At 48.9% G+C, this 21,762-nt stretch overlaps 3 protein-coding genes across 8 annotated transcripts in view; 1 reads left to right on the plus strand and 2 right to left on the minus strand.

Annotated features, from left to right (window-relative positions):
• PAFAH1B2 (platelet activating factor acetylhydrolase 1b catalytic subunit 2) overlaps positions 1 to 21,762 on the plus strand; it is a 248,265-nt gene that overhangs the window by 204,627 nt on the left and 21,876 nt on the right. The window lies entirely within an intron of this gene.
• Positions 1 to 21,762, minus strand: part of APOA4 (apolipoprotein A4) — a 73,507-nt gene that overhangs the window by 31,337 nt on the left and 20,408 nt on the right. The gene's annotated exons all lie outside the window — the stretch shown is intronic.
• SIK3 (SIK family kinase 3) overlaps positions 1 to 21,762 on the minus strand; it is a 65,743-nt gene that overhangs the window by 25,386 nt on the left and 18,595 nt on the right. For 4 of the 6 annotated variants that reach the window (XM_071769061.1, XM_071769062.1, XM_071769059.1 and 1 more), the window contains exons 2-3: positions 5,426 to 5,542; positions 3,255 to 3,318 (exon numbers count right to left, since the gene is read on the minus strand). In XM_071769061.1, coding sequence (XP_071625162.1) covers positions 3,255 to 3,318; positions 5,426 to 5,542 — 181 coding nt within the window. Of the gene's footprint in view, positions 1 to 3,254; positions 3,319 to 3,439; positions 3,616 to 5,425; positions 5,543 to 21,762 lie in introns of those variants that run through there. The other 2 variants (XM_071769065.1, XM_071769064.1) reach the window with 1 other exon arrangement.

Raw genomic sequence — 21,762 nt, forward strand, 5'->3', positions numbered from 1 at the left:
ACTTGTCAATTACGTTTTATTCACCGGATAAACTAACTCCGTGAGCAAATCTGAACCAGTCTCTTTGGGCTAGGTGTGAAATTTCCCTTTTCCTGAAGAAATTCAAGTGGAGCCCAGTCCCCAAGCTCTGCACGTAGGCGCAGCACTCAGGGACCACTGACATTTCTGCACCAGCTCCAGAGGGAGGACAGGAACAATGAAGCTACAGAATACTCCACATACCACCAAGGGCAACTGGATGCCAAAATTAACCATCGTGAGCTTAGTCTGCATAAACCTCTCGTGCAAGGGAGGTTACAGGGATGACCTAGATGTTCAGCTGGGAGCCAGCACAGGGCTCTGGAGTGCAGCAGGGGCAGCAGCATCCTGGCTGCTGGGTGGCACAGATGCTGCTGTGCTCAGCAGGAGCCAGGGGTGTATGAGTGCTTTCCAGAGAGCAGGGAATTGCATGGTTTCATTTCACAGCCCCTAAGAACATCAGTTGCTCTTCTCTGTACTTCCATGAAGCACCTGACACTGCTCTCTGCATTCAAACAAGTGGTGAAACCCTACATGAAGAACAAGCATCCTCTGGCTGAGGGGCAGGGCTGATGCAGGAGTTGCCCCTGGCAGGTTCCTTGTGCTTTCGGTTGCTTTCTGTCCCCGGATCTCCTCCTTGTGGTGGATTAAGTTAAACTTCCAGTGTATTTGGTAAACTGGTGATCTCTGAAGCAGCCTGAGCCTGGAACCATGCCTGGTACCTAGAGCCTGGTACCACGCTGCTTACCCTGTCCAAGCTCAAAAAGCTTGGAATGAGCAGGAGGGGACTGAGAGAAGGGGCAGAGACAGCAGAGGTGCTAACCACACCACCCAGACAGTGCTGTCCACCTTTCTGAGAATTTTTGTTGATCAACTGAAGCACTTGTACTCTCAGCCATGAGGCCTGCAGCTTATTCACAGAATTCATAGTAAACAGCTGAAATCAAAACAGACTTTCAGATCTTACTCTGTTTGACCTCACAAACAGGGCACTCGTGGGACCTGGAACAAAGAGCACCCTCTGTTTAAAAGGAGACGTTCATTTGTTCCTCACGTCAAACCAGCAACCCAACCACACACAAAACATCCACAGGGACAAACCCAACAATTTACATTTTGCTGCTTAAGCCCACAGGAACAGCAAGTCTTCTCCCTGATCCCCACGCACCGCTACGCAAACAAAGTGAATTATCACCACACTTCCAGTAACAGATGAATCAAAGACACTCCGGGCACAGCTCGGCCACCAAAGGAGCTATCAGTCCCTTTACTGGAAATTCAGATAAACAGGTTGGAAAGCTCCCCTAGGTGCTTGCCCAGGACAGCCTGCAGAGAGCAGATCAACAAGGGACAAAAAAAGGCAAGCATCCAACGCCGACTGACTGAAACCATGGCCATTTAGAGAAACCACCATCCTTCAGCTAAAAATTCCACCCTCTGTGACTGCCTGGGTAATATCTACAGCTGTATGGTACAATTTAAACCTTCAAAAGTCTTTTTAAAGCAGCGAGGGAAACACTTCAGATTTCTTTCTAACAAAACCTTGCAGCTGGCAGAAGAGTGAAGCTGTATTTCAGATGACAGGAGCTCCTGAGAGTGCTCCAAATGGGGCCACAGCCTCCCAGCTTCACTCTGCAAGAGGACGTAGCTGGCTGCTCCCAGCTAGCAAGGAGGATGAAACACTGGGCAGTGGAATGGGAATTAGCCATGCTAATGAGCTGGATTTACTGCAGCATAAAATATTTCAGAGAGCAATTAGATTTTCACTTTGACTCATGTAGAAGGCTATTTCTGTCACTGAGAGGATCCATTCCAAGTTTGTATATGAGCCTGCACATAGTTCGGGATTTAAAAAAAGATGAGTCCGTCTCTGCCAAATCCAACAGAAGAGGGAGAAAAAGTAAAAAGTGATTTATACTTTTCTGTGGTGCTCCACACACGCAAATTCACATGCCAGAGATTTTGCTGCCCGAGGTACGGGGACTCACACAAGCCTGGAAACTGCTGGGCACCCAGCACCACGAGGTGCTTGTCTGAGGAAACAAGTGGAAGATTCAGCTGGACAAAGTCAGGTTTTTCACCTGGCAACCCATGCTCTCCAGAGATAAGCTGCCACTTGCTTCTCCCTTCAGCTGTCACCTTCTTGGAGAAGAAGAAATCCAAAGGATAGGGACAGTGATGAGAAGAAAGCATGGCAACCATCTACAGAGGCACTGAGGAACTGCTGGGTTATAATCACTGGAACCAGTATTTTTCAGATCAAGTTGTCACGTTTCCCTTAATTCAGGACTTCTCTTGCATCCCTAAAAGCTTTGATTAAAACTCACCCTCTGGTCCAGCAGAATGAGGGGCTCCAACATTAAAAGTTAATCTTCTGCACTGACTCAAGAGGACAAAAGGAGAGTGTTTCCACTCAGCTGACAGGCTGTATGTGACTGTCCTCACAAGGACACTGCCTGGAAGCAGATTTCAGCCAGCTCACTTCAAGCATGAAGGATTTTCCCTCTTTTCTGAGCCTCACTTAGGCTAAGCTACTAAAGACCAATCTTGCAAAATTCTGACCCTGTCATCTAGCACAAAATTCCAGTGTGTCAGTAAACCCCTGTTTCTACAAACTGTCTTATTGGTCACAGCAATAAAACAAGCAAGTAACTAACTCAGTCAACAGTGCTCGTGCTGCCCAGAGAGCTTTTGTCCTTTAAAGCATTGCTTCTGCAGCCAAGGAAGCTCAGCCAAAACATTGTTAGCAGACAATGGAGTTTGAAATGGATGTAACTAATACATGCTAAGATAACATCAGATATCAGAAAGATAAGAAAATACATGGCTTTGAGAACAAAATGCTGCAGAAGGGCAGGACAGAGGGTTTCTTTGAAAGCTCCTAACAAACACCAACATTTCCGCTATCGTCAACGAGTTTCCTGCAACTTCCTGGGAAGCAAAGCATTCAGCAGCACTTCCAAATGCAACACCATTACTATTTCCAACATCTTTAATCCCAAAGTCAGCACAAGAGAGGGGCAGCACCACCTGTCAATGAAACCCAAAGAAGAAACCGAGGTTATGGAAGTTATTTTTCCAGCAAGTTGGTATGATTTATTTCCTCCCCCCTCCTGTCACTGGAAAGTTCTCTGAAGGGCATCTCAACTGAAAGAAGAGAGTGTAGCAGCTATTTTCAGTTTACTGTAGTTGACCAAGTGCATTATGTGATTAAAGAAGGCAATAAATGTACTTACCAAATATTTCCCCTCCGCTAGCATACTCAGTCACCAGATAAATCATCCTCTCTGTCTCCATAACCTGGATGCAAGAGGACAGAAAGGTGACAGGTAAGGAGGCTGCAATGTGCATCAAAAAATGCAGCTTAAAAAGTTCTTTATTCACTGAGTCAGAGACTGACTTTGAAATGACTTGGACCTACTAGAAACAAAGCAGAGCTCGGGATTTGCTTGAGGGAGTCTGCCCCTTGCAGCCAGGTAGCACCCCATTTTTAACACATTTTTAAGAGACTTTTGGGATTCGGGGGCTGCAGCAGGACCGTGCACCAGGGCCAGCAATTCATGAGGTGGCCTTGCTTTAAAGGACCAGGGACTGTGCCCACAGGGGCAGTGAGGGTGGCTCCAAGGGCTGTTTGGTGACCAGGTTATGTTTTGTGACCTGTCTTTGGGCAGGCACACACTTGGAGTGTTTTTCCAAACTCGATGCTATTTATTTAACAAGCTCCCCAGCTTTGTCAACAGAAAAACACCCCCTGTTTCACACCCAGGAGCCAGCACTGGCCTTCCAAAGCCAGGCACCACAATTTCAATACCCTGGGTGTTTAGCAAAGGCCTGGGAACATCTTGGTTTTGTTTTGGCTTTTGTCTGTTTCAAATCCAAGTCAAAGTTGAGCTCTTGTCACAAAATGGACTATTATCCCAAATACAGAAGCGAGATACTCGGAGCCCTACACTGCTTGTTCTGACTAAGAATTCAGACTCAAACACAGAGAGTTTTCATATTTTAAAGGATTCACACCTGATCCAGACAGCAGCAGGATCACTATCATCCTGAACGTTAAAACAAATATAATAAAGATGAACCTCAGTTCTGCTCAAGTGTCATGGGGCATGACATCCTGCTTACTCGTGACACTCCATGGCCAGAAATCCCTTAGGCAGAGATTTTTAAAGTGTATTTCTCTTTCCAGACAAACAGAATCTCCTCTGTTACACTCTACTTTCATTACAGACACTTCCTCCTTTTTCAATTGTACCTTTTAAGTTTCATAAGCTCAAGGAAACATGATTTTTAAACTCAGATTCCTGATGAAAAGCTTGTGAAAGACTCTGAATTCCAAACGCCAAGTTTTAGTAGTTTTTATCTAAAAATAAGTGCCACTGAAAGTACCCAGAAAGAACAGCCAGATGAAACATGCTCCACATTTGGTACTCTTTTCTCACCTTAGCCAAGCCAAGCCACAAGTGTCACTTGTTCAGCATCATATCAAAGGCTTTAGATGGAATAAAACAGGTTGAAAAACAGGTTTTTGACTCAAGAAAAAAAAAAAAAAAAAAAATCTGTAAGAAGTCAGTTTGCAGAGAAGTATTCCCTGAATAAAGGCCACAGCTCTGGAGTGCCAGCTGCAAGCATCTCACACTTGTCTGTTTGGCCAGAATAGCTAAACATTAACCTCTGTCACCTCTACTCAGTTTTAACTCTTTGGAGCCCAAATGATGACTCTGGGATGAGGAGCAGGGCTTGAACAGGCAAGAGCTGGTTCCAGGGAAAGGCAACTAGTGTGGAAGGCAACCATACCTTCTGCCCCCAAAATGCAGCCAGGGACAGGACACTGCCACATCCCCAGCTTCCCAGAACTGAGTCTGGAAGGCAGAGAGCAGAGGGGCAGAGGCAAGGGGGTGGGTGAAAGGCAGCACACGTGGAGCCCGACCCCGCTGGGTCTGTTTGCAGAGCAGAGAGGCCAAAGGAGCCAGAGGAAAAGTCTGCAAACAAGACTCCAAAGCCAGTCTGACACTGCTATTGATTGACTTCCAGGAAAGGCCAGGGCAGCTCAGCATGTCCCCAGGGCAGGGGGCAGGTGGAGGTGGGTCCTGCAAGTGGGTCAGCCAGGCTCTCCTCTCCCTGAAAAAGGAGCAGGGGAGCCCACATCCGCCCACAGCTGGGAGGCTGAGCAGCACACAATGGCCAGAAAAAAATGGCAAGAGGCCAGCCTGCAGAGGAAGCATGAGCTCCCAGAAAGGAGAAGGATTAGCCACACTTTCCCTCCCTCTAATCAATGTAGTCTTGGACCTTGAAAACGTGAAGGACTTTCCTGGTAATTCACCCAGGAGAAACAGAGAGAAAGCACTACTACACATTGTAAACCTGTGTGGAGAGGGATGGAAAGCCTGCTGCAGAGTGCCCCTACCTGGTATAACCTGATGATATGTGGGTGGCAAAGCATCTTCATGATCTGAACTTCTCTAAATATCTTCTTCAGGTTCTCTTCATCCAGCTGTGTCTTATCAATTATCTTTATAGCGACCTAGCAGAAGGGGAAACAAAAAGGTTATTGAGACAACCAACTGTGAGGAAAAGCATTTTTAAAAGCAAATACTGCACAGAAGCCCCTGCTGTGCTTTGGTCCTGTACAAACACAGGAGAGGTGTCCCTGCCTCAGAGGGCCTGGGATCTCAGGGCCCAGCTGGCTTGCCATAAAGTGAGTAGGAAGCAGCTTTGTGTCCTAACTCATGGTGTGAGGGTACCTTGTTAGGAGAGCAGTGCTGCAGGAGAGGCAGGGGGGTTCTAGCAATCAAGAAATTTATTTATTAACTTTGATCTCCAGCACACGTCTGTGCTAAGAAGTCCACGCACAGGTAATGAGGAACAGAATCTTTTCCAGAAGGCCAGGTTTAGTGGGGGAGAGAAGGGAACAGCCAGGCTGACACCCTGCTGGAGCAAAGAGGCTGCTCTGACCAGCACAGGAACCTCTGTGATGCTGCTGCTGCTGCTCCTAAGTCAGGAGTTAGCCTGGAGTTACTGAGTGCTGTGCTCCCCACCAAGGAGCACCAGTGTCAGTGAGCAGCTCCAGTGTGCCAGCCTGGCTGGAGCTTGGTGGGCTGGATTCACATCCACTGGCAGGTTTTCTCACTTGGAGATGGCACTTCCCCTGGGAAAAGAACCACTGTTCCCAATCCTCTCCTGGTTGCTCTGCAGGCCCGTGCAGAGAGGCGGGGAAGGGCGTGCAAAGCGGCGCTGCGGTGAAAAGCGCTGATGGTGCACGAGAAGGAAGATCTGACACGGGAGCCCAAAGCCCAATTACAGAAATGCTGAGCTAGTAACAGGCCCCGGTGTCTGCCAGGGACGAGGACAAATGCTCTCTGCCCTGTGGAGGGCCACAAGAGAGCACCCCAGCCCAAACACACGTCCTGCTCTGCTGCCAAACCCCAGGCGCAGCGCTGAACGATGCTCTCTGGTGTGCTGCTGTTGGGAGAAACACAAGGACACAGAAGGATCTTTAAGGGAATGATCTGAAGCACATGAAAATTATTAAGCTTCATCTTTCCTGATAAAATCCTTGCCAGGGGAATAACTGCCCCGCATGGAAGCGGCACACAGCAGAGTCCTGAGAAGGCACCAAGTACAATAAGCAGTTTCTTTCATTTGAAACCTTTAGTTCAGAGTACAGGAACGGGTCCAGACTTCCAAGTCACTGAGCTTGCTTCCTACAGCAAGAAAAGGAGCTGACAGGCAGCCAGGTCTGGCACTCAGCACTGGGAGCTGCTGGCAGCAGTGGGGTTAGAGTCGAGGCACGAGGTGAAACGGCAGAATCAGCCCCTGCTCCCTGAAGCTGCCAAGCACTAACAGGCAGTGATTAACAGGGTGATGAGCCACTGCTGCCCTGTTCTAGGCTGGCAGGGCTCTGGGCTGCAGCTCATCCTCTGCTGGACTGTCCTGAGCTCCAGCAGATCCACACTGTGTAGCTGGAGGAAGCACGTTCAGGAGCAGACTGAGAAAATGAGGGAGCCAAGAGTGGGCTTAGGGAGCACTCACCACACACTTTACACCAAGGATCAGCCCTACTAGAATGAGCTTTGGTAAAGCTTAAACCGAATACATTATATATACTACATGAAAGTTAAGAGAAGCTTCCTCAAAGAGTGAAGCCAAGATGTCTACCAAGAGACATGAGTCATTTTCAGGCACAAATATATAAACAAAAATCCACAGATCTGGAGTCTTCCTAAGCTCCCTGCTCATTCCCCCGCTCTGAATTTGTTCTAAGGAAATGTCATTTCCCAGCTTAATTTTACAGTTTGAGTTGACACTCTTGGCCAAGTTCAAGGTATGCAGAGCACTTGATTGAGCAGAGCTTCATCAGTAGGGCCAGATAACACAGAAGGACTGAATTACTCCTCTTCTCTGATAAGAGGGGGCAGGGAGAATGGGGCTGCTATCTCTCCTGCCCCACATTTGTCACCTTGCTACACGCTGAGCCTTACGTGTGGTGCCCTGCAGCCTGCACCCACAGGACACACAGCACCTGCATGGGCAGCAAAGGGACACAGACACCAGACAGAAGATGTCTTCTTGCCAAGGATCTTACTGAGGGTTCGGCCAAACGGGTGGCCCTTGAGCAAACCTAAACCCATCTTCACAAGCTGCAAGGAGGAGAAGGGACCTGGCGTTTCTGAAGAGGTTTCTTCAAAATAATTTCATTCCGTTCAACTGCCTCAAGCAGCTGGTGTAATATAAAAGGTAAAAGTCTCCTGAAAAAGCCTGAGGAAAGCACCTTGGGCTCCAGTTTCAGGAAATGCAGAGCTTCCGTAGGAGCACGCGAGGGTGGAAGTAGGAAATCCCCTCCCTGCTGCCCACAGAGGGGAAGCACAGGGAATTTCAGGGGTGGGCCTGAGTTTCACCCAGGACTCAGCTGGGTTGGCTTCAGAGGACTGTTTTTTTCCCCCAGAGGGAAGGAGTGGGTGAAAGCCTTCCCAGAAGACACCATTCCTGCTCACATTCTCCCCCCCTTGACACAGGATTTGGGGTTTCAACAGCAAAAGGTCTGAGTTGTGCTCCACAGTGCTGGTGCAGGTCACACCCACCCATCTGCAGCTCTGCCACCACCACCAAACTGTCCCACCCCAGGAGAAAGCATCAAAAAAACACAACCAAGCTTCCTTCTCCCAGCACTGGGAGCACTAACACTGATGGCACCACTAGAACTGCTGATTACTGGAACTCCAATATTATTTATGCAAAAAGAACCATTTCCAGGTAGTCCCACGAAACACAAAAAACCCCAAATCCCCAATCAAGAGCATCCCTACATGCTCACGAGTGCTACATAAAACTGAGAGAGTGAGACTAAACATCATTAAGTAAAGCACAAATTCGTCAACAAGTGGAAGTGGAAGAAAACCATGATCTAGTTTCTTAAACAATGAAACACTATAAAAAAAGGAGACTGAAAAATTAACTATTCTTTTATCAAAAGTTAATGATGCTTACAGGCAGTAGGACAAATGCCAAGTCTGGAGCATACATGCTGCTACCAATTAACAAAATGTTCCCTCCATTTCTACACACTTAATTTTCTTTCCTTCTTTGATCCAAACAAAATTTGCACCAGTAATTTGAGAATTAAATTGTTATTTGGAAGAGACATTAAGCTGGTAAAAAAACAGTCAGTAGGGAGCAGGCAAGGTGTTCAAACTGACACCTGCACATCACCACAAAGGTCTTGCTCTTGGGACACAGAAGGCTTGACCATTTCATTTCCAGATTCTCCTTCTGCTTGTGCACTTCAGCCCAGCACTGCTCTGTATTTTTCTGTGTATTTTAAAGCATGTGTGCATGCCAGGCAGCAGCCTTGTGAGAAGTGGTAGAAATTCCAGCCACAGATTAGCATGAAAGCAAAAGGGGGAGCTAAGGAACTAAAGGAGAGGTTCAGGAACTCTGTAAGGCCAAAAGAGCACAAGGAGTTATCACTGATACCAACACATCCCCCTGCACTGCATGGGAAGTCCAGAGGGACAGAAACCACATTTCAGGTCAAAACAGCAAGTTGCTCTCACTGCATCCCAAAAATTCCAAGTTCCTATTTGGTTCTGAGAGACCAGATTTTAAACACTGGTAGCTGCTAGAGCTAGAAGATGATGCCAAGGGTGAGAGTCTCCTGAGGAGGCACCAGTCTTGGTACAGGAGAGAACACTGACTTGCAGGAATAAAAATTTATATGGACATCCTGTTTATCAGCTAAGTGTGGTAACATTCATACAGACTTCCTTGATTCAGTCCTGCCCTGCCAGCCAGAAGGGCAATAAACTGCTGGGTGTCCAGGTGGATGGGCAGGGGCACAGAGAGGACAGCTACTGTGCACTGACTGCCCCAGCTTCTTGGAAAGGGTGTATGGGGGAAAAAAAGGAGCAAATTATTTGTTTTCAGTGGAGAGAAGCCATGAAACAGTGAATATTTCCTTTTTCTCCTGTGCAGTGAACAAAGGACAAAGCTAAAGACCCTGTCACAGGCTAACATCTATTACTTCATGCCTCACATTTGCTCAGGTCTAATTGTAACTATAATTAAACTCTAATTAAAATATCTTGCATGGATATAATTTCACAAAGAAACCACCTTTTCCTTTTCAGTTCAGTTGTTTCTCCAGTGGTGTAAGTTAAAATCCAGAGAAAAACCACTTCTTTGGGAATGTGGCCACGTGATCACTCTAATCAGTAATAGTCAGAAAAGCATAATTATGCCAGTAAGTGTTCCCAGAAGTCAGCAACTGATCTCCTCAATGTAACAACAGCCAACAGATGGCACCGACAAGTTGACTGCACTGACAAAAATCAACACATTTATTTAGCAGAAACACATTTCCTAGAATTGTTCTGAGGAGTCCTCCAGCTCCAAATTCCTCCTGGAAAACCCTCAAAAAGCCTTTACTGGATGGGTTTATGCTGGAAAAGAAGAAGTCACTCGAGGAAGCAGGCGCTGAAGCTGCACGGGACCTTCAGGAGAACTCCAGCAGCGGAGAGTGGAGTTCAGGGGTGAAAAGGAATGAAAGAAACCCAAGAGGAGGTCTGAGCAGGGCTGAGCCACCAGCACACATCAGCTGCGTGCAGAGGCACTTCACTGCCATGTGGACGTATGGCTGTGATAAAAACAGAACCTGAACTCCAGGCTGCTGCAGGTCGTGTCCCTTTGCAGGAGCTGGGTTTGATAGATGTCACTCCGCAGCCACGCCGCGTTTCCCTGCGGACAGGCGGGTGGCAGAGGCACATGTTCTTCAGGCAAGCTGTCACCACAGCTCTGCTTGTGGTGTCTTTAGGGTCACCAAAAGCGATCTCGCTGGATGCAAATAGGCAATTTGTACAGTTTTCAGCCATAAGAAAGTGCTCAAGCAAAAAGATGCCCTCTAACTGACATTCTATAACCATCCTATAACTGGACCCGTGAGACTTCTCTTGACAAGCTCATGGGCAAAACAGAGGCATCTCCTCCTCGGCATTAATCAGCCAGCAGGAATCCACCTAACAAAGTGATGCAGCAGATAAAACTAGGCCATTCTGCAGCAGAATTGGTGGCTTTTGGAGGTGGCACAAATGCAAGCACTGGCAGCCACTAAAAGCAGGAAACTGTGGACCAAGATGCGCACAGAAAAGCTGCATTTGCTCAGGAAGGAAGTTATCACCTCATCCACATCCCACTGCAGAATCAATGCAGCAACCTGTGTCTTGCACAAGGTGAAGGAAACACTGATGGTGCTTTGAGAAAAGTCAATACAGCCAAATCCTCTTGGCCTGCTGCAGTGCTAATGCCCTGCACTCTGCTGTGACCTTTCCTTCGCCACGGGGGAACAGAACAGAGATTTTGATGACAGAAGCACAAAACCCACAGCTCCACATACCTGCAAAACCTAGTTAAGAAAAATCTCATCATTTCAGTGCAAGAACAGCCTACCAATATGGTTGGAACCATCACAGCCAGAGGAGCTCCTCCACAACACCCCCAGGGAGCCCATGCTGACCAGAACACCCGTTCCTTCTCTTCCAGTCTTGCATTACCACACCAGCAGCTGCAGCTTCTCTCCAAACAGAAACCATCCAACCCATACGAGAGGTGGATGCCCCTGCCCAAAACACACTGCTCCACTGCAGGAGCCTCAAATGGTGACTCAATCCCCAGTGCAAGATCTTGCTGTTCTGGAAGATGCCAGGGATGACAGGTACATATCGTGCATGCTCAGCCACAGCAAGTGAGAAATAAAGTTCTGCAAGCAACAAGCAAGCTTCACCATATTGCTAAAACTGGCTTCCAGGAGTTCTCCACCCATCACAGCTACCTTGCAGGTAGCAGGACAGCAGTGGTGCTGTCCTGGGGAGCTTTTCCCAATTATTTTATCACAGGGGCAGTAGCAGGGAACACCAGAGTGACTTGCAGGTCTCTGGCTGCTGACCGTGCCAAAACACAACAGCACAAAACTTGAGGGCTGCTCAGTGAGTGACCTGGGCTTCAGGCTGACCAGACTGTGACCATGTCAGCCATCCACAGCTTAAGCACAGGAATCCCCTAAGCTACACCACATCTACCTCCACTCTTTATCCCTCTTAGAGGCAAGATTTCCAGAAGCTCTTCCAAGTCTTGGTCAGATGCTGAATCTCCTGGTCCCAGCCCCTGCTGCCTTTTTCTCCTCAGCTGCAGCGAGAGCCTGTGCTGGGTGGCAGGGCAGGCAGAGCAAGGCTCAGCAAGGCAGACACAATTCCTGCCTCTTCAAAACCCCACCAGGGTGACACAGTACTGTGTTTACATTGCAGCTGACCTCTTCAGTCTTGTTATTTAGCACTCTGTTACAAGAGGAGGAAAACTCTACAGCTCCACAGCTTCAGCTGCCATTTCTGCCAGCGATTTGTTTTTACTTCAGAAGCCTTAGAAAATGAGTGTAATGCTTAACAGATGCAAGCTGAAGAACTTCACAGGAGTCAGAACCATGAATTAGAGGTGGTACGGAAAATTATTTATTTCTCCTAGTCAAGGAAAAACAGCAAACCACACCCAGAGCTGTCAGCCTGCAGTGGTGGCCTGTACCACTACAGTCAAAGATGTCCATGTGTTCACCCTCTGACAGAAGGCACCAAAAACTGAACGCCTGGGAAGGTGACTTCACTGAACTCCTTCACATCTTGACTATAAACGCAGAATATCTAAGAACTGGCAGAAAAGTCAGCTGGAGCTTAGGGCCAGAAAGCCCATGATTGTGCCAGGGGATCCACTGAGGTGATGCAAGTGCTTGGGTGGGTTTTGTGAAGAGAAAGGAAGGGCAATTCCACCTTGAAGACTGCTGTGGATCTGCTGATGGGCTGCAGCACTACCTCCACTGCTCCTATGCAAATCATAAGCAGTGCTGGCACTTGCTACACAAAGACTGCACTTGCTAATTAAAACCGGTTTTTGAATGAGCTTGAACTAGTGCAGAACCTTACGGAGCTGCATTTGAATGGAAGGAAACCGGTTAATTAGTCAAATAGGAGGTGAAGAAGCAGATCCTGGTCACGTAAGCATGACCTGCTCTGTGGAGGAGCTCTGGCCAGCAGATGAGATGGCAGCATTGCTGCTCAGGCCTGACCCACTCCTAAAGATGCTGCAGCTTGGCCCCCCGGCAGCCTGCACACCAGAGAAGCCAAGGAATGAACCAAAATCTGGGAGCTGACCTCCCTGTGGATCAGGGGAGAGGAGGAAGGCTCTGGGAAAAGGAGAGGACCCCACAGGATGTTCTTGCCTTTCTCTGCTGCCTTCCCCACCCAGGCAGAGCAGTGCACGTCGCTGCACGTGGGAGGAGAGCACAAAGCAGCTCCCGAGAGCTCAGCTCTGCACCTCGGGAGCCATGGGAAGAGGAGAGGAGGGGAGAGCTGCAGGACGTGATGGGCAGGGTCCTGCGGGAGGCCGGGTTGCCTGGAGACAGCAAGAAAAGGAAGAAAAGACATCCTGGAGAAGAAAGTCAAAACGCCTTCCAAAGCCGAGTCCAATCCTCTGCCCTGGCACAAGGTCACCAAGAGGAGCTCCATGAGAATGGGCACTGTCACCACCCAGCACAGGCACGGCTGTTTCAGGTTTCCTCTGAAACTGCACTTGTGACTCTGCCAAAGTGTTTCCCATTGTCATTTGTATTTTACCTGAGGTTTTTACCAAGCTCAAATGTACACGGGGTTTCCCCCCTCTTCACATTCCATACCTTCTAACAACCTCAAGAAGTCCTGGTGCTTCATTACAGCTTAGCACCCAGCAGACTGCCCTGCACCATTGGGAAATGCCCGGCAGCAACCAGGTGAGGCCAAACCACCTCCACCAAACCACCATTTATGCACCAGCTTTACCAGATCAGTGTCAAGGTCGTGCCCACTGCTCAGACACCCGGCTCCTGCCACCTCCTGAGGCTGCCATTTGACTGCACCTGACAAACCCACGCACACCAACCTGAGAGCATCTTACAGGAGCACACGCACAAACTTTTGAGCTGCAACTGATTTACTGTTGCTTTGCCCAGAGCCAAGCAGCAGCTGCAGCAGCACACACTGCAGCTACTGCACCCAGGTCCTGGAAGCAGCCACCCCCATCACCTGGATGAGGGAGCTTCTGACATGGCCAAGGCTCTGGCCTGCAGCCATCCCAGGCAGTTCCTGCCCTAGTGCAGCACTCGGCTCCCAGTCAGAGTTGCTTAGCAGCAGAGTTTTGGAAATGTAGTTGCATGCAGGAAGAAATCTACCATGGCCTGTGGGTGCTGAGCTGGGCTGGGCTGGGCTGACACACAGGGACCTCAGGGGACAGCAGGGGAGGAGCGAGACACTCTCTGCCCTCCAGGTTTGTTAGGGAAAGACCCATCTCAAACACCAGTAGGGAGCCCTGACAAAACCCCGGGGATGTTAGGGCAAGCAGGTTTTTATTGGAAGTTATCCCCCGGGATTACCATTCTGCTCTCATCCAGCCATGACCTAACAATGCAGGGGACAACAAGCACACTGCAGGCACACAGCTGAAAATCAGGTCTGAATGCAAGTAGGGCATTTATTAAAAAGCAGGCTTTATTAAAAGGCCAAAGCTCAGCAGTAAAGAAAGTTAGTAGATGGCGTGCATGAAGTGAAACATTAAGAAACATGATGTACTTTGGGGTCTGAATATTTTTAAGCAATAGTTATAATGCATGGATCACTACTTGGATGGAGAGGTCTCCAATGAGAAGAAGGAATGCCTTAACCCTGCCTTAACCCTGCTCGTGTTGGAAGCATGTCCTGAGCAGCCAGCACTGCTGCACCATGACAGGTCTCACAACTTCTTCAGAGCAGCAATACACAGGCAGCCAGGGCAGCTCTGCTCTGGCTGACCAGCCTTCCATCTGACACCAGAAATCCTCTTGCCAGTGCAACCCCAGATCTGCAATCAGGGAATGTAACTGGCACCGCACCAGGATGTGCAGCAGAGCCACAGGGAGCCTCTGCACCGCTTCCCACTTCTTTCCTGAGGCTCCTCAAGGGTTAAAGCAGAGGACTTCTGGAAGATATTAAGCACTGATGTCTTGGCTTCCCTTCTGCAAACAGCAACAATCTCCAGAGGAATCTGTCATCCCATATAACAATCCCTTTCACTCAGCCTCCCCGGCCGTTCCCTTTGCCTGGCCGCAGCCTCGGCAGCGGCGGCTCCGTGCTGAGCGATTACACTGAATTCTGCCCACGTCCCAGGGAGGAGGCCAGGCCCTGCTGCCCCACCAGCACTCCTCAGATGCAGTGACAGTCTGTGCAGTCCTATTTGGAGGCACCACAGCTTCTGGTTAAAAAAGAAGGCTGTAAGAACACTAAATACCACACTGGGATGACAACGATATCAGAGAAAATCTAAAGCTGCAGATAAAATGGAACAAATCCCTATTCAACTTCGTGTGCCACTGAGGCCATGTGGGAACGTGGTATTCTGGGCTCTGAGACACAAACTTGCACAGATATTTTCCTAAGCCTCTAAGTGTTTGGTCTTCTCTATACCCAGGTGAATGCACTTGAATATTCACAATGAACCAGCAGCAACAGCCAGTGCCACAGTGTGGGCTTGCAGAAGAGGGGGTTGTGCAGAGGTCTCTTCCAACCCTGTCAATGCTGTGATTCTGTGATTAGAAGCTGACAGTACTGCATTTATTTCTGCAGCTATTTTCCAAGGTGCCACATGCACCAGTGCTTTGGGATGTGGAGTGTATAGAGCAGGAAGGGACCAAGACTTTGAGAGGGAAGCAAAGGATGAAGCACAATGCCAGATCTAGATGATGTATTCAGAAATTTTTAGACACTGCACTTCCAGCAGCAGCCTTTATACGTTTGCCATGATTAGATGGCAGTTTCTATGGGAACAAATAAGCAGTGGCCCCGTCACAAGATGTCTTGATGTCTTGTAAATGGCACTTTCCTATGGCTGAGCATTAAACACACCATCCACCTGGACCATCTAGAGATGCAGCTCCAGGGCTCCTCAGCGTGATCACCTTTGAAATGCTGAAGGGAGCGTCCATGGGCATTTCTGATGAACATCCACTGCTCTGCAAGGCTGTGCTGCTGCCAGGATTAATGCATACTCTGTGGCAGCCAACCCCTTCCACATCTGATTTCACTTGGGCAACTTCTCCAGCCCATGTGCATGTTCACCTTGGGAGGGGTCCTTTGCTTTGCAAACAGCGTGGGCAGTGGTGCAGAGGCAGTGGCACCATCCAGCCCAGAGGAGCTGCCCACCCCTGGGAAAGGCACAGCAGGCTGAAGGCTGCACCCACAGTGAAGGCTGGGCACTCCTGACCTGCTCTGCCACATCCTACCTCTCTGTTTTCCTCCAAACCACTCATCCTGACAACATCCCTGCTGCAAATCCACTTACTCATCAGTTCAACCACTGCCTGCTCGGAACAGGTTTTGAAAGGCTGTAGTTTATTTCTCAAAGACATCTCCATCCATAATGTCTACTACGTGCCTGCAAAACCTGGAAGTTTTAGTCTGTGTTTGGCTTAGACAGGAACAATCGAAGCAGTGCAACACAAATCTTTAGCCCTGAAATGTCAGAATTTTCGTTGCAGTCTCACGAACACAGAAGAAATCAATTTTCTTCTCAAAAACATTGCCTCTACTTACTAGCTCCATTCCTTTGGTTAATTTAAACCCCCTCAATTAGCAGATTCAGGGAGGGTTAATGGTACTGCCAGGAAGCTCTGTTCCATGCTGCCCTGATCCTGAAAGCAGCTGTGGCAGCCTCCATCCCCCGTATCACACAACAGGACATACTCAGGCTCAGCAAGGTTCCAGAGTATCACCACCCCTCACTCCAAAACTGTTATGAAACAAAGTGGAAGTTTTCAGGAAGAGAAGCCAGAAGTGAAACTGTCAGGAATGTGGCCTGCAACACATTAACCCTCAGCAACCGAGGTAAAAACCCCAAGCACCTGGCAAGCCCCTTCCTTGCCCTGGTCTTGCAGGAGCTCTGCAGCAGCAACAAAGCAAACCCTGCAGTGTTGGTGCCCCAGATGTGAGGCCACAGCTGCCTCCCCCTGCCCCAGATATTTCTCATGATTTGCACGGACTCCAAGACCTTTATTGGACAGGTTAAAACCAGTGACCTTAGCCCAGTGGCACAGCTGCCCATTAACCAGTTGGCAACTGATGTTCAATCACAGAGGTTGGCTGAAAATAAACCAGTGTTGTGAAGCTGTGTTTCCACCAAAGAGTGAGGGGGAAATATCTCAGTAAAGTCAGAAATTTCCTTGCTCATAACAAGTGAGAAGCTTGCAGCCTGCTGAGGCCAACACCACCCTTGTGGTTATTTCCAGTGTCAGAACACTGCTCCTGCCTCTTGTAGCTTTGGGAAGCTTGCTGCTCTCCCCCAAAACACAAAGGTTAGCTTAAAATTTAAACTGTTCTCATAACAAAGTGAGCCTGACAGAAGAACTTTGCACAGCAGCAACTGCACAGCCCATGTTTTTAAAGAGTCACCTTCCACTTTGGTGCAGAACTGAATTACAGCACTAGAGAAGCCTACAAGCCACTTACAACAATAGTATCTGATTTCCCTTATCAGTAGAAAGGACTTGAACTGCAGATAAGACACTCAGGAGCTGAAGACCTACATCAAAGCTAAACCATGACACATCTTCTCAGGGAAGTGTGGTCCAGCAGAAGGGCACCCAGAGGGACAAGTGCTATGCAAGGAGCACAGGAGAGAACCCTGATCCAGGGGTATCATAGGGGACAAGGTGCTGTTTTATCTCCAGCTTTGTTGTCAAACCTGTGGCAACATCATCACCCAAGAGAGAACCAAACCTTCACAGCAAGTGGGAAGTCAGATCCCATGCTCATGAATCACCTTTCTGAGCAAGCTGCCATGGAGCTCACCCAGGTAAGGAGAGGACAAGTCCAGAGCTCCTCACCTAAGGCCCCAGCAGCTCACAGCTTTCCAAGCACCATGCACAGCCACTAACCCCAGCTTGGTGACAGCACGTGGAGAAGGGCCAAAAATCCCAACCAGCGATGGGCATCGTGGTCTCACTGCTGCTGCTCCATCTCTGCAGATGAAACACCTTCTTCTGCTGCAACCCGTGAGGAGCTCAGCCTGGAAAAGCCTGGAAAAGGCTCAAAAAGGCTGAGGTTCTGAGGGTGTTTCTGCCCTGTTCCCAAGTAGCAAGACAGCAGCCACCAGACGAGCGTGGGCATTGCACAACTGGGCTTCTACAAGAGCCTGGTGTGAAGAATAATGTTCTTAAAAGATTTAATTTCTAGGGAATGTTTAAATACTGAAGAGTAAACACTGAGTCAGAGACGTGCACTAAATACAGGTAACTGCAACAGGGGCACGTGGAAGCAAAGCCACAGCCTGGAATTCACTCAATGCCTCTCCTTGTACGTGTGAAATTCAGGTCCTGGGAGAGGACAAAGCCTCTTTCATATGTGCAGAAACTGCAAGAAAACAAAAAGCAAACAAATAAAGCCAATCTACCGATCCTTTCGGGGGTCTTAAAACAAGTCTGCACCACACCAGTCTGCATGGCTGCATGGGTATTTCAGTTTTTCCTGATGCAGACAGCACGTCCTGCAGCCCCAGGGATCACCCAGCACAACAGCAGCTTGGGAGAAAGTGGAGTGAGGATCACTGCAACTGCCTGGGAAACCACTCTGCATCTTTGGGGAGGGGACTCTGCTGGAAATGCTGCTCCCTTCCATGCCTTAGGTGTAACTATCTAAATACAGCCTGGCTTTCCCCTTCCCACTGTATTTCTTACAGCAAACAGGTCACTGGTAATCACACTGGGAAACTGACAACACGTTTTCATTTCACTTTCAGCAGACTGAAAATATTTACTTTTTCAAGGACAAACTGTTGCAGCCATGGAATTGTTTTTCCTCTCCCAGATCTCAGAGTACAGCAAGAGGCACGCAAAAGCAAAAGATCTACACATTGAGGTAAATCCAGAGGTCAAACAGCCACCAGACACAGAGGTGTGGGTATTTTCCATAAATTCTTGCTGGCACAAGGGCTAGCAGGACTTTTCTGGTGTCCAGCTCCCCTTCCTGGACGGCAGCACCAGGAAACTACGCTGTGTCTGCCAACAGCCAAGCGCCAACCAGCAGCACCAAGCTTTGCAGAACACACCCCAGCACGTCATGGCACTTGTTAACACCCTTCCACAGCTAAACCACTGTTTTAAAAACACACTCCTCAAGCTGTGATGGAAGGGGAAGGCAGAGCTGGAGGCTCACACCATCCCTGCAGCTCTGGGGACACGGGTGGAGGGGTGAGCTCAGCACAGCCACTGGGATGGGGCTGCCCAGAGGAGCCACAGCCCTGTGTCCCTGTCCCCCCTTCCTGGCCCAAAGTTCAGGACACTCTGGGCCATGGGATCGTCGCCTCCTCCCAAGAGGAAAGGGAGCACAGAGTTCTCTGCCAACTTGGCAGACCACGTGGGAACCGATACAGCCAGGGTGGGCAAGCTGGAGCCAGGAGAAGAGTTTTGGCTCCTAAAGTAGAAGCCTGAAAAATTGGAAGTGGCACTCCATTTGTTTAAATTACCTTCTGAAACCATGCTCCATATGTGGGAATAAACAGTCACTCTGGTAGCCCTAAACACAACCAGGAGTAAATTGTTCCAAGATGCACATCTGCATCTACCAAAGATTAGGCAGATAGGCTGCCAAGTCAGGATCTGATTTTCCTTACAAGATTTCTTTTTTTTTAAAGAACTCTTGACTGAAAATGGCAGCACAGAAAGGTACTATATATGGAACAGCAGCAGATCCCATCACCCCTGCCTCCTTCAAATACAGGTCTCTGCCTGTCCTGCTGCTTGTGCAAGCAGAGACCACCAAACAGAGCCCATCCTGTCTGTCTCTCTCACCATAACACACTGACATGGCCCAGGAACCCCAGAGAAGACAACCTCTCCCTCACCAGTCTGCAGAATGAGTGGCTTCAGGAACTGACTTGCACATCTGACACATCATGCTACTTGGGCATTATTCTGAGGAGAAGAGAAAACGAAACAACTCGAGCCTTGAACCTGTGAGGCAGCAGAGGCTGCACAGCCCCCCGGGGGCAGCAGTTTGGTCATACTCCTGCACAGCCATAAAACATCAGAATTCAGAGCAAAGCTGCAAGCTTTCAAGAGATTCTTCTTTATCGTGAGGCTTGCTAAAGTCCTGGCTTGAGGGCTAGCTCTCCATTCTGGAGCAAGCCCCCTCCTCCTGTCCCAGAACCCTGGCAGTTCTTCCCAGTCCCTCAGCTCCAAGGCTGGAAAGCCCTCGGGGCTGTACAGTGGGAGGGGATTTCAGCCAGGAGCTCATACTGTACAGCTATCAAATGACCTCCCCAGTAAAACAAGCCCCTTGCCTTCTAAACCTGGAGGGTCACAAGACCAGGACAGAAATGTCAGGGACTGCAGGGCCCGAGGATGTGCTCACCAAGCAGCTGCGTGTGCAGCAGAGGACCTGCTCCTCACCACCAGCTGCTGGGGTCATGAATTAGATCTGGATTTATTTACAAGCCCATATCCAATGGCCAAGCACCACACTTCTGCACCAAGTCTCTTAGTTTTGTCATTTTGCTTATTTTGCAACACAGATGTTGGCCAAGGTGTCTCCAGAAAGCATCACTGTTCCCCAAGTGCACGACCAAAAGAGGGAGGAAGTGGATTTAACAGGAAATTTACCAGTCTTGGGCAAAGTATTTAATGGCAGCCCTACAAGAAAGCGTGGAAAAAGCACAGCAATCCAAACACAGCTATTCACACTTCCTATCAACATTTTACCCAAATATTGACTACTTGGCCTCAAGTAGCTCATTTGCAAGTTAACTGCATCCTCCTGCTCTTTACCTTTTTTAACCCAGCACACACTACGAGCCCGAGATGCCGTAACACCAGAGAAAACGGTGATATTGAAGGCAAATAAGAGAAACCTAGAGCTGCACGGAGCTTGCTTGAGACAAAACCTTTCTGTGTGTCTGAAGTCTCCCGTCAGGGCCGTGCAGCTCTGCTGGGCACAGCCTGATCCAGTTCCAGAGGCGCCTGGGCAGCCCCACAGAACCTCGGGAGCTATCACGTTAGAGGTCCTTATGTAAGGGCAGTGACGTCAATGCCGTCTCCCCTGACACACGGAGGGTGCCAGCTGAGCGAGCCTGCAGGAATTTCAGATCACATTTCCCATCCCCACCATTCATTCATTTGTATGCTCTGCGATGACCTTGCTCTCCAGGGACGCACATTGCCAGGAGCAGATAAATGAAATTTCTATTAACTTAAACTATACCGGCGAGAAAGCAGAGGCACCGTCTCACAAGCTTGATTATTATTTTCTCTCTTTAAAAAGCAGACAAAAAAAACCCCTTATTTACCAACTGTAAGACTGGTAACACTAACAATCATCGCTGCCCTCAGTGCCAGAAACCAGATAACCCAGAGAGTTTGCATTTCAGCTGCAATCTCTCTTCTTGGGAAGACAGAGAACACCCTAAGGAACACCCAGGCTAGTGCAGAAGCCTCCAAGGCAACGTGCTATTCCTCCCTCCACCCCCAAATCCTCCCCCTCTGCCCCCAACCTCCACAAATCACAACATATTTATTTCCACACAGCCTACTTAATCTCTTATCCTCTAGACGTGTCCAAGTGAAGTGAAACCCACACATCAGAATCCTGTCCAGCTAAGACCAAACCCCAGTGCTGAAATAGACCTTGGGCTTTCAGTTCAATCCCAGCACCATGCAGCCCAGCAGCAGGATGCAGGAAGGTGGCAGCCTCGGAAAGAATGAGGAGGACAACCTGCACACCTAAATACTACTTTTAAGCTTGTTTCAGAGCGTGCACCAGGAGCACGTGCATGCAGAGTCTTGTCTGTGCTCTGGCCAAGCAGGTGTGGGGTGCTGCTCCTGTCTCTGCCATCAGCTTTCCAGGAAAATCTCTTTCAACACAGACATTCTTCCCCAGCGTCTGCCTCCTGGATGGGAGAGCATGCAAAGCTGATGGGTGTTTCAAACATTCAGCAGAAACACAACTTCTCCTTCCCCACCAAGGGAAGGGTTTTCTCTCAAAAGCCCAGGGTTTAGCTATGTCACTTTCAGGGGATTATTGGTGCTTTTAGAAGGGCTTGGAGTATGTAAAGGGGAATCTCCCTTCCTTGCCAAAAGTCATTCCTTCTCCACCAAGGCCAAAGGGACTTAGGAGCAGCCATGAAGAACTCAAGAAACCTTTTCCAAGCGTGGTC

This window comes from Heliangelus exortis, chromosome 26, assembly GCF_036169615.1.
Source record: "Heliangelus exortis chromosome 26, bHelExo1.hap1, whole genome shotgun sequence".
In the NCBI taxonomy this organism is placed as follows: Eukaryota; Metazoa; Chordata; class Aves; order Apodiformes; family Trochilidae; genus Heliangelus; species Heliangelus exortis.